The 13,122-nt window shown below is 38.6% G+C and overlaps 1 protein-coding gene across 1 annotated transcript in view; it reads right to left on the bottom strand.

Annotated features, from left to right (window-relative positions):
• Ofcc1 (orofacial cleft 1 candidate 1) overlaps window positions 1-13,122 on the bottom strand; it is a 539,007-nt gene that overhangs the window by 209,562 nt on the left and 316,323 nt on the right. The window contains exons 10-12 of the mRNA XM_010623072.2: window positions 10,700-10,773; window positions 7,195-7,315; window positions 5,015-5,248 (exon numbers count right to left, since the gene is read on the bottom strand). Coding sequence (XP_010621374.1) covers window positions 5,015-5,248; window positions 7,195-7,315; window positions 10,700-10,773 — 429 coding nt within the window. The remainder of the gene's footprint in view (window positions 1-5,014; window positions 5,249-7,194; window positions 7,316-10,699; window positions 10,774-13,122) is intronic.

Here is a 13,122-nt window from a genome sequence, read left to right as displayed (position 1 = left end):
AATCCCCGGAAAAAAAAAAAAAAAATAAATAAATAAATAAATAAATATATTGTGTAATGGTTTTGAGCCCTTTATCGATCTTTATAATTTCACTGTGATGGATCCATGTAGACTGATTTTATTTTGTTCTATTTACTCAGAGTTTCTGTTCCTGCAGTCTGAGTGTTCATGCCTTCTAATGAGTCTGCGGAAGTAAGAGCTGTTATCTCTTAATATAATACACTTCCTTTGTTCTTTCCTTCTGGAAATTTCATATGATGTTAGACATTTTCTTCTGTCTTTTTAAGTCACTTTACTTTTTCCCTCTCTGTCCTTTAGTACTGCAGTTTAAGAAATTGCCTCTCGTCTGGCTTTCAGATCATTAGTACTCTTTTAAAAGCTCTAATCTTCTTTATAATATAGCTTTTGAATTTTTAATTTCAACTACTACATGTTTTCCATATAGTAACTCTGTTGTAGATACTCGGATGAAATACAGTTTTAAAAGAGCTTAGAGAAAAGACATACTTCATGTTATTTATTTAGGGAAGATTTTTATCTCCCATGGGCAAATTTTTGTTTAGTATATTCTTTTTGGGATACACTTTAAGTGTCCTAATTTTATGTACAAGATTCTTTTTGACTACTCTAAATCTAATGAGTTCAAGGGCTCATTTCATGAATGGATGTTAAAGTTCAAACCTTTAGATCAGCAAAATTGATAATGTTTCTCCTCTCCCATGCAGCCACAGCTATATCCACAGTTTATCCTTTTCTCTCTGGTTTTCAATTTGTTTCTCATTTCTAGTACCCAAGGAGATCCCTTCATTCTTGAGTATTTATGCATATAAAGGCTTTTATGTTCAAACCCTACCTGGAATTTCCAAGAATTTATTCAATAAAATCTGAAAACAAAATAACACCTTTTAACCCCTGCTTCTGGCAGAAAGGTGGACTGTGTTAACTTGAAAATTTAACTTAAATCACCATGCTGCTAGAACCAAAATTCAAAAGGCATGCTCTTGTTTGTACATTTTCACATATTTCTATTGGAAAGATGGTTTTAGTTTTAATGAGTATCAACAAAGAGGCAACACTTTCTATTGGAAACACATGATAAATGTAAGGATACAAGTAGTTTTCAAATGTCCATATCAAGGAATTACTCAAAAGCCTCCAAGCAAAAAACTCAAAATTAATGATCCTGAGATTATTGACTATAAAATTTTGATTTACTATAATTCTTATAGTGACTGAAGTAAGTCAGTTGGTAGTATTTCATGCTACATGAGGGGACTGAGACTTGAGCTTGTTGTTAAACTCACTGTATTTGACCACCTCTGCTTTGTAATACAGGAAGACCCAAAGGAAGTGGATTGTTTGAGACAAGAACCAATGACAGTAGGATCTGGAAGTAGCACTGTGTACGTCTATAGCAACAGATCATTGGGCTCACCCATATCAGCTGCCCCCTCAGGAACTTTCTCAGTAACTACAGGCAGCTTGAACTGAGCTTTCCACTGTCCACCTCCTGGACCAGCCTGATGCCAAAGGCAAGCCACCCTTGATGCTGTTACCCTCGTCCACAGGTCCATTAGCAATTTAAGTCTACTGAGATGCAAAGCAGACATTTCCTCCTTGGCCTCAGCACTTCCCTTCTAATTGGGACTTGTTCTTTCATTTGGGTAGTGCCTCCTTGATTCCTCAAGTTCACACACACAAAAAGACGACCATCTCTCTCCAGATAGCATTTGAATGATGCTTTGCACTGTCCAACAACCTCAGGGAAGAAAATTTCTTCCACTAGTGAAGTAAGAATACAGATGGACCTGCTTTTGACTTGTGCGTTAAATTTAATTAAAAAGCTATCTTAAATGTTCCTGCATTAACTATGTACGTGATGTACAATTTTATGTTTTTGTAAGTGTACTTTTATTATTACAAAATTACATTGCTTGAAAACTTGCTATTTTTGGCTGTCAGTCTCCCACAAACTTCCAGCAGAGTGACTGGCAGGCAGAATTGTGTGGTTAGTGAAAATATTTGAGATGATTGCTTAGAGCCCAACAAAAGGAACAAAACTGAGCAACAGCATTTTTATTCTGAAAGCAAAAAGCCTCCACTGACTTCTTTCCTGTCAAATTCTGAATGTTTTGTTGCTTTTCTTGTTTTTACTTTTGTCCTGAATTTTGTGTTTTTCTTACATACGCTGGTTGTGAAGCAGCCTTGTATATTTCTTTGGGGATCTCAGACTTTCGTTAGGTGATACCAAGGGATGGATGTAATTCAGTGACATTTTGTCAGGCTGTTAAAGAGTAAACTTTGCCTGACTATGACAGGAGATAATTATTTTTTATTGTTTTTGTTATTGCTGTTTCTGACACATGTGAAGAAAATTTAGGATTGCTATTTTAACTATTCCAAGATACTTTTCATTCTGTTTGTCAGGAAGAACAAATGCATTTCTTGTTGGAGGAACTGTCAGATTTGTGTGTCCCTATAGACGATATAAATTCTAACACTGATTGTTTCTTGTAATCTCCTAGCAGCTGCACCCCTACTCCCTGAAAACATCCTTGATACATCTCTTCATACTCTTATCCCTCCTGACATTTTACCTATAGCATATTCTATTTCATATTCAGCTTTCCATCACCATAGCAAAATACCTGAGGAAATTAATGTATAAAGAGGAAAAGGTTCTTTTAGCTCATGATTTTGGAGGTTCCATCTAACTTTGGGGATGCACATTACTTTGGCCCTCTGACAAGGCAGCAAATCATGGTAGAAATATGCAGCAAAGTAAAATCATTTATTTCATGAAACAGGAAGCAAAGAGAAACCAGAAGAGAATGGGGTCCCACAATTCCCTCAAGGATACACCTCAGTAACCTAAAAGCCTAATAGGCCCCGCTTTTGAAACATTCCACCACCTTCTAAGAGTTCCACCCTGGTACCAAGCCTTGAATACATGGACCTTTGGGAAACACTTATCGAAACCATAATGCTCAGTGACAACCATTCTATAGCTCCCAGGGGATATTCACTGCAAAGCGAACATGTCAACATACGTGATTCCAGTACTCAGAATTCATAACCCTGTGGGATCCTAGGGGATTTGCACCTAAAAAACAATAATGAAAACACTTTATATGGCTTTCTGATATAAAACTTCATTCATGGTCTATAAAGTAAAAAGTAAGTCCTTCAAATGATATTTTGTAGCCTGACTCCTTGATTTAAAATTTGCGTACTTGATCAAAACATACCAAAAGAATGTACTTGTTCATTAGGTTCTGATGAACCCTTTTGAAATTATATTAACTGAACTCTTCACTACCACTCCATTTCTGAAATTTCTCCTTGGTGAATGATAAGAGCCAAGAACTCAGTTCAGGGGCTCAACTAAACCTGATGCCTGCTTGGTACCCACCTTGAATTCTGCTTCTAGCAGTTGATGGCTTCCCCGGGGAAGAGTTATCTCCATAACCAACCTAGACGAACACCCTGTACCTATACCCCATGCTTCTTAACGAGGCCTCTGGGATCACATATTAGAGAAAAAAATTGTTAACCTACATTGTTTTCAACCAAAGGTTAATTTGAAAGTTATCTGAACTATAAGCATTAATCATATTAATTAAAAGAAAAGTCCAGTGGGTAAAAATTTATGGGCTTCACTACCAAAGAGACAGTATAATTATAACAATAATAATAAAAGATTTGAAATTCTTGCTATAGCATAGTGTATTTATTCATGCATTAGTCCAGTCATTTCTCACATGGCTGATAGGCAGGCATCTTTATGCACACTTCACAAATGAGCCGACTCAGTGAACCTCGCTTTTCAGTGAACAATGTAGGCTCAGAATCCCCTTTGCCCAAAACTCTTCCTAGAAATGAACTCTTCAGTTTCTGTTTCAGAGACTTCTGCGATCGCCTCCACCAGTACTGTCAGTTCTCCAACATGTCTGAACTGGGAATAGAGATGGCTTAGGGCCATGCTGTGATGTCACTAAACACCTGTTTAGCATATGGCTGCCAATAACAGGCTTATTCAGTTTTTGTTTATTTCTGTGGTTTTTTTTTTAACCTGTATCAACTTCTAAGTGAAAGAGTGGTTGGGGTGCTAGGCTTATTAGTCAATGGTCCAATCAGCCCCTAATAATAATATAGCCTTTAACATAAGACCTAATGGGAAATGGGAAAATAAAATACACCCTGATTTCCAAGAAAACTTTCTTTTTGCATGTCATCCTGTGATCCTTATAATAATTCTTGTAATTTTTTAAATACTTCAAGTCACCAGTATAAAGGCAATCTCACATTTGTGAGCAGTTGGTACCCATGCCACCTCCCCGTGCACCAATCTGAGATGAGGGAGTGAGTCCCCTGGGGGGGCACTGTCCCCCAGCACAGACACCCCAGAGATGGCCAAGCCTCCCCTTCCTTCCTCCCATAGGTACCCAATGCTCCATCCGCTTCCAGGACCACTCTAGTCCGTCCCCTCCCAACACAACCACCACCACCACCTCCCCTCTTGGCGCTGGCTCCTCCAGAACACTGTTGCAGGGTCACTGTTCTCCCCTCTGTCCACCATACAGTCCCCTACCTTCACTTCCTACCTAGAGCTGGTTCTCTCCTAAAATCAGTGGCCTTCGCTCTCTGCACAAGCACACAACATGCACTACACACCAACACACACATAGGCAAGCTCGCCACTTAAAGATCTCAGAAAGGGGAAGAATGGGATTAGAAACCCATGTGATCTTGATACTAAGGGAAGCATTTCCTGGTTATGGTGGATTTAAGGAGTCCATAATGGTCCCTGTAAGTTCTTGGCTTGCAGTGGGTACTTGCTGGGGATTTGTTGAATGACTGAATGTGTAAATTAACAAATGCATGAATGAATAAAATTCTTCATTACGCAAAGCTTGTTGTCTAAAGCTACATGGATCAAGAAGAAAGGTGGATGGAGAGGGAAAGCAGGAAGCTACATAAAACAAAAGGTATACATATGCATAGGTCACCTTACCATGTAAAGGCTTTGGTGGAAAAATAGCCCCGTGTTGTAAAAGTTGCCGTCATGCCTAACAGGGTGTGTTCTGGTCCTCAGCTGCTCTGTTGGCCACCACTGCAAGACACAGCCTCCCAGCCGACTAAGCAGGGACACTTTGAGGAAATAACAGCCTCGAGGAGCCTTATCCTTGAGGCCTCGGATGCATTTGATCTGTATTTGAAGCAGCTGAGGCGGCTGAGACTGCTCAACCTGCATAAAAGGTGGAATTCTTGAATGACACAGGAACTGGGTAAAACCACACAATTAGCAACAACAGGCTCCTGGGAAGGGGAGTAGACAATTACTTTTACTCAACCTGTAATTGTCAGGTATTAGCAAAGATAACAGACAAGGACACCAGATGTATAATTAAGAGGTCAAAAGGCAAACCTGCTGATGATGGGAGGGAAAGTTTAGCCAATCTGTAAGCATGGTATGTTAATGACCTGTGACATCAGAAACCATTCATTTATTATAACAAGACAGAATTAACAGGAAACCAACACTTCTCAACGCCACACAGCGTGCCCTCACCAATGTCAGGGATGGGTGAAACTGGACAGTAAGCTTCACACTGGGCATGGAAAGGGTGACACGCCTGACCTACAATAGTAGTCACAGATCACATTGCCATATTGATAAGTGTGGTGCAGCGCAGACCAGGACAATACTTCATTGTATTGGAATGGGGTCAGCCTGCCTCACACGCTTCCAAAAAGTGTCCAAACATAAGGGGAAAGTAACATATGGATATGTTTTACCCCAAAATTTAGCACCACTTGTATGTAACTGAGGTAGATGACTCAGTACTCCACAACATGTTTAAATGACATTGCTTATTCTTAGCTGACAGAAAAAGGCCATGTTCATTTTTCAGTAAGTCTCTAGGCATTTATACAGATTGATGGTTTTTAATGAACAACTGTTTCAGATTAAATAAAAACTAAACTGGGATTATTAATAACTTAAATATCATTTAAGTCATGTGTATTTCTATATCCCCAAGTCCCTCATAGTTTTCCAAATAATTTGACCTTGAAGAATTTTCTGGCACGCTGTCCTTTAATCAAAAGCAAGTTTTAGAAGCAAGTTACTCTCTTGGCCACTGAAGTTAGTAGTGCCACCAGTTAAACTGCAGACAGCAGTAAGGATTTTGTAATCCTTCCTCGACTTTATCTGAAGAGATAATGTATATTTCCATATAGATAGTGTGCTTCTAGAATTAAATCACAGTTAAATAAACAGTAAAAGTTGTTCAAATTCTTTTGTTTTTTCATGCAAGTCATACTTAAAAACTAATTGGAATAACAATTATTTTTGGTTTAATTAGAAAATCTCAATTAACAACAAAGACTTAACCTTAATATTTTGGTTTCCAAAAATATTTTAAAACTTAACACCATGTGAATAAATAAGACAATCTTTTTAAACCTCAAGGCAGGATTACTGATGCAGGCAGGCGGAGTTATTAAACACATTCTAAATTAAACGCCTCTATGAATTTTATACTGAAATATATTGTGATAGTTTTGCATGCCAAATGTGACATTTTGTGTTTTAGATTCATCTTCTGTAGTAATTTTGGAAATGCCATACAAACAAAGATTTTGTCATTTACCAATGGAATTACTATGCATGGCCGCCTAGCCATCTCTTTGCTGGCTCTTGTGGTTGTTTCAAGTCAGCAAGCCATAAAAAATCTTTATCTCTGTGAAACACAGCAATTTGGAAGATAATCGAATGGTGACTAGGGGGCAGAAATGCCAGTCTGAGGAATTATACCACAATCTCTCTTGCATTTACAACCTTCCTCAAAGCGGATGTCAGATGAGTAGGAGCAGGAGATAGAAGATTTGTCAAATCTCAAGCCTTGTCTCATTTGCATGGTGGCAAGCCTGCCTCACTGTGCACAGGGACAGGCCTGGTCCTATGAGCACCCTGCTTTGAGGAATTCCAAGGGCTTTGCTAGTGAGAGCTTTCAGCCACCCTGTTTTAGCACAGAATTCTCATCAGAAAATATTTATTAGGCCTGCTAGAACTCTGTTTCCCTTGAGAGATCTACAGGCAGAAAAGCACAACAGGCACGAGGATCGATACCATTGATCTCATCATTTCACATTTTGCATCAGGAGAAAAGTCAGTCCCAAGAGCCTCACCTTCCAGCCAGATCCAGCCACTCCCTGGCAACTGTGAGTTACTTCTGTGAGGGAACCAAGCTTCGTGACACTGCTGTTTTTACAAACATGTAAGGCTGCAGTGAATGGCTGACCTGGAACTCTGCGGTCAGAATTGAGAAGAAGGGAAGAAGAAAGAGAAATTGATAATAACACACTATAAAGACAAGATTTGTGTTTGGAACCACAAAGCAATTTAATGTTTTCCTTAAGCATTTTGTCACATTAACCAGGAGTTAGATAAACACCACATTACAGGTGTTGCCACAGATTAAAGTCGGAGAGGAAGTGGCTTTTGAGGTATGGCCCCATAAAATATAAGATTCACTATATTGTATTAGCTACCAATCTCCCCATAATTAAAATGTCACTTGTTTGAGAAATTACCAGGAGATCAAATACAATCACCCCTCTATATCTGTGAGGGACTTGTTTCAGGACCCCCCATGAATACTAAAATTCACAGATATCCGTGTACTTTAAATTAGCACTAGATTACTTAAAATGCATACTGTAATATAAATGCTATGCAAGCAGTTATACTATGTTGTTTAGGGGACAATGGCAAAGAAAAAAAGTCTGCACATGCTCAGTACAGTCACACCCATCATAGGTCTAACTATGTTTTCAGGGATTAGTTGAATCCATGGATGGAATCTATGGATACAGCAGGGCCAACTCATTTCATGGGACTTCTTACCAGTTCATTTTTTATTCCCTGCTCCTTTCATTTTTATAAACTGTTGGAGCAACTTTGAGAAAAACTTCATCTAAATTCATGAATAGCTGATATGACATAAACTTTTTTTAATGCAATGGCCAGAGATCAAGATCTATTTCCACCCTCAAAATGCTCCCCAGGCTCTTTGTTTCCTATTAACATTTATTCACTTTATTCGAGATTCTTCTTTATGGTTGATTTTTTTTTTTTCTTCTTGAATCCTGACAGCATTTGCCTGCTTTCCCAAATTAATTTGAATTAAGAAGGATAGTGTATCTCACTTCTCTTGACTTAAACTAAATTCCATCAGCGGGGCCATCTGTGACAATGACTATACCCCCATCAGAGGAATAGCCTTTTGGGGTCTCACTGCTGATTTAGTTTCCTGTGACACAAATGATTTCCCTTAATTTGGTTAGAGCTCCATTGACACAAGGGTTCATTAGGACACCCATTTGCCAGCAATTCAATTTCAAATTAAATACACTTTGTTGTAAATTTTATTACTTTTAAACTACTGTATCTATTGTCTTTAATGGCCCTACTATACAGTTATGAAGGTTAACAGATTTCATTAGTAAACATCAAGCATTTTATGTTAACCACAGTGACATGACTTCCTCAGTTTCTGTCCTTGTTCCTTTGGCAAGAACTGTAAGGCATTTAGAAACATCCTAAAAAGTTAATCTAGATAATTAGATACTACATCCACAAATATGATCTGAAAGAAAAAAAAGATAAAGAAAGCATGGTCCCTGCTTATAAGCCCAGTTTTTATAGTTAAAGATGTTCTAAAAATAACTTCTTTAAGGTTAAAACAGAATATAATGCACAGGAAAAGGCTAAGACACAACTCTAACATGATACCAAATACCTAGAGATCATCTTGTGATTTCAGTTCCTTAAAGCAAACACATTCTAGGTCAGAAGCCACAGCAGACAACAGATTACATTTGCATTAGGTCCTGAGCCACATTATCATTCCTGTTTTCCCAGTTCTTGAATATGTATTGGCTCTATGGTTATGTAAGTACAACTGTCCCTCAGTGTCCACTGGAAACTGGTTCCTCAGATCCTACTTTGAATATCAAAGTCCAAGGGTGCTCAGATTCTTTAAATATATAAAATAACATAGTATTTGTATATAAGATAACTTAAAATCATTTCCAGATGACTCATAAATTGTAGTACCGCGTAAACTCTTTGTGAATAGTTACATGGCAATTTTTAGAGAATTTGGACAAGAAAAACAGATTGTACACGTTCAGTACAGATACAAGTTTTATGGGGGGGGTAATATTTTCTATCTAAGCTTAGTTGTCTCCATGGGTGTGGAATACGTGAATACAGAGGTCCGGATGTGTTTGTGCACTGAAAAACTTTCTCCTTAGCCTACAGCTTGGGTATAACCCCTGGGGAAACACTGATTTGTTTTTTCATAGCTAGGTACTAGATACTTTTTTTTCAATACAAAATGAGACTGCTTCTGTAAATACTATTTTGTAATCTTTGTTTTCCACTTATGTTACAGTCATTTTTTTCTTACTACAGCATAACTTTTAGGTATTACCTAGTGTTTAATTCCAAAGGTCCTACCATAATTTATTTAAACAATCCCTTATTTCTGGATATTTAGGCTAGTTTCTACTTTCACTATTGTAAGCTCATGTGTAACCCACTCTCTCACACACAGAATCTTGTCAACCTCCCTGGCCATTTTCTTAATATAAAATCCTATCTTTGGAAATGTTGGGCATAGGAGGTGTGCTATCCTACACCTCACTGGTCTCTACATCAAGCACACAAATGCCACCATAGTGGCATTTGTATAAGTTCCCATATGCATGGCCTCGCCTCTCAGACACTAAACAATCCTTACAAGGAGGCAGGTCTCACTCTGAGTCTCATCGTTTTGCATTTCTAGGAAAATAAGAAGCTATGAAAAGAGCAGTGAACAAGCAGTGTGGAGGTACAGCAAGCAGGTTTTCTCAACCTCAGCACAATGGACATTTTGAATCAAACACCTCTTTGTAGTGTGGGCTGCCTTGCTCATTAAAAGATGTTTAGCAAGATCCCTGGCCACTACCAGCTAGATACCAAAAGCACCCTGACCCACGCCCAGTTGTGACAATCAAAAACATCTCTTCACACTGCTAAATGTCCTCTGAGGGCAAAACAGATCCCTGACAAGGACCATTAGTATAGAGTATTAGGTAGCATTTATCCAGTATTTAGCATGTTCGAGGCACTTTCTGTAAACTACCATTCTTTTTATCTCTTCAATCTTTACAATAATCTGACAGGGTATTATTAATTTTTTTCCTGCCTAATTGATGGGAAACTAACACGGAGAAGTGTTTGCTATCTTGTTCAAGGTCACACAGTATGAAGAAAAGTGTCACCATCCAACTTGAAAACTATCTCTGCACCCACACTTGCTCTTACTGCCTGAGGGAGGAATGACTGCCACATCCACAAGCCGGAACTTCCTACACTGGCCTAGGGACTTACATATTTTTCAAGAGATAAATAAAAGATGGCTCCCAGATATACTGGTAAAGGTAGAATGCTGTATCCCCCAAACAATGTATAGATAAAGGGGCAGAGATATATCCCATGATGAAATGGAGTCAAGCTTCCCAAATATCTTAGGGTAAATCAAACCAGGGGTGCCTATCACGTATAACTGATCCATATTTAATCCACAGTAACACACACAGAGAGAGGTAAGATAGAATGCATTAAATCTCACATGAAGGAACATACTTCTTGGATGTTTTGTCCATCTTTAAACATGACATAGGAATGTACTGGTGGAGTCCTTCTTCAAATTTCAAGTCCTACATTAAAAAAGAGCCAGAGGGGGAAAAAAATAAATAAAATTGATTCAAAGCACTCTTGAAACACATGTGTAAAATTTATTTTTGCTAGGACCGGGATATGCCAACACTCAAAGGATAAAGTTCCCGGAAACAAGAACACTGGAGTTGTGCCTTTGGCAACTGCCTTAGTATGGTATCTGACTCCCCCCACCACACACACACACACACACACACACACACACACACACACACTACACAGTACAATGGTATGTACCTTTGCATTTATATTTGTACAAATGTACATAATACACTGCCATTTAGAACATGTTGACTGGAGTACAGGAAACTAGAGACTGACGATAACTTCAGTCACAATTGATCATCCAATCCAGGGTATGTGGAGAGTAAAGGGGGAAACATAATTATGCAAGGACAATAAGCATAATCCAGGACTCTCCTATTCAAAGTAGAATACATAAAAGCTCTACTAATATAACTATTTAACAATATGCTTGTAGATGCCCTAATAGGCTCTCAAATAGTCAAAGTCTACATACTCAGTGAAGATGTGGAGACAGAGAGAAAGAGAGAGATTGTTGAAGATGAAAGTTGCAGTCCTTATTAACTCAAGTATCTTAAAATAAGACAAGTTTTCTTCTCCTGTGTGCTTTTGGTGACACAGATCAACCCTTGTACCTGGCAGGTGGGAATTATACAAAGGTGCAAATAACTGGTAGTGGGTTCAGAGGTCCATGGCAGCTATGAAATCAAGTCACGCAGATGTTGGGCATTCCTCTATAATATCTCAAGGTCTGGGAATAGTTCTTCACGGCTCTTAGCCCTGCCCTTTGGACTCCTGGTTCCACACTCAATCTTTCTTCCTTCTTGCATAGAATTAGCACATCTTTGCAGCTAAGGAATTTCCCCAGCCTACTTTCTGCCAGCAGAATTTAGTTGTCCAAACACCTCTTCATCTGGTTCCTTCTCCATCACTTTCAATCCAAGGAGGTGATTCTTCTGCTAATATATATATATTTTTAATTTGAGGAATCTTCTGTGAATCTTAGTTCATTAGTGAAAACCACAAATCTCTTCAGAAAAGACCTCTACCTTGGGCTTCCATTGACAGGATGAGGAGCAATGCTTCTAAACTCCCTAGAAATCCCACATTGTTTGACTGCGGAACTGTGGGGCACAGCCTTAATCCCTTCACAGTGCCCTTTGTCTAGTGAATAGTATTCTGGGGCACTACCTTCCATATTTCTGAGTTCTTTAACAAAAGATTTGACTGTGACACTCTTGGCTTCATTCTTGAGCTATATTTTCCTGGCACTAGATCTTTGTTCAGAAGCTTTTTCTTCATCTTAGTGTTGTTTGTCACCTAGAAGGCTGAGAATTTTCAGAATCACCAAGTCATGATTCATTTTCTTTACAGACCTCCCATTAATTTCTCTCTCTCCTCTCACATTTGACAATAAGCAGCAAGAACACCCCAGGTTAGGACTCTCCTAAGGTAGACTATCCAGTTCATTAGGCCTAGTCCCTGTTTTCCCACATAATTGCAGGAAATGGTGTTCCTAACTCTTTCATGCTCCACAATAAATATTTTCCTCCACTTCCCAATGAGATTTTGCTCATTTTCGTACAAGTCCTCACTCTACAGAAAAGTCTTCAACATACACTCTCCTCGAAGTTCACTGTGTATTTTCAGGGTCAACCATGATTTGGGTTTTAATATGGAGCACTCCACTTCCAGGTATCAAAATCTGGATTGTGGTAGTTCTCCTTTATCCACACAGGTTATATTCTAAGACTCCCTCATGGATGGCTAAAACAAATTCTATATATATATGTATTATGTTTTTCTTCCTATACAAGTATATATGATAGAGTTTAATTTATAAATTAGGTACAGTAAGAAATTAATAACACTAATAATAAAATAAAACAAATTTACTAATACACTGTAATAAAAGTGACATAAATATGCTCTTATTTCTGGAATCTTCCTTTTTGCATTTTCAGATCCCCATTGCCCACAGGTAACTGAAATCACAGAAAGTGAAACAGGATAAGGTGACGTGACTGTAGACTGTAATGTGACTTTATATCACACTGCTCTAAGACTTCACAACTTAAGACAATGAATACTGTCTTGCACAATTACTGAGGGTCAGAAATCCAGAAGCTTCTTAGCAGAGTTTTCCTGGCTCAGGGTCCCTCATAAGGCTGGAATCAAGCTGGCAGTGTGGTCATCAGATATTGCAAGGGTCAAATGAGGCTGGGAGTCTGATTCCCAGCTCCGGCCCAAGTCTGCTGCAGCCCTCCACTCACTGCTGACCGTTAGCAGGGCTTTTGCCCCCTCTC

Source organism: Fukomys damarensis, unplaced genomic scaffold, assembly GCF_012274545.1.
Source record: "Fukomys damarensis isolate Sample0158 unplaced genomic scaffold, DMR_v1.0_HiC HiC_scaffold_10, whole genome shotgun sequence".
NCBI classification, from domain to species: Eukaryota; Metazoa; Chordata; class Mammalia; order Rodentia; family Bathyergidae; genus Fukomys; species Fukomys damarensis.
The sequence above is the reverse complement of the archived record's forward strand: the minus strand, read 5'-3'. Positions and strand labels throughout refer to the sequence as shown.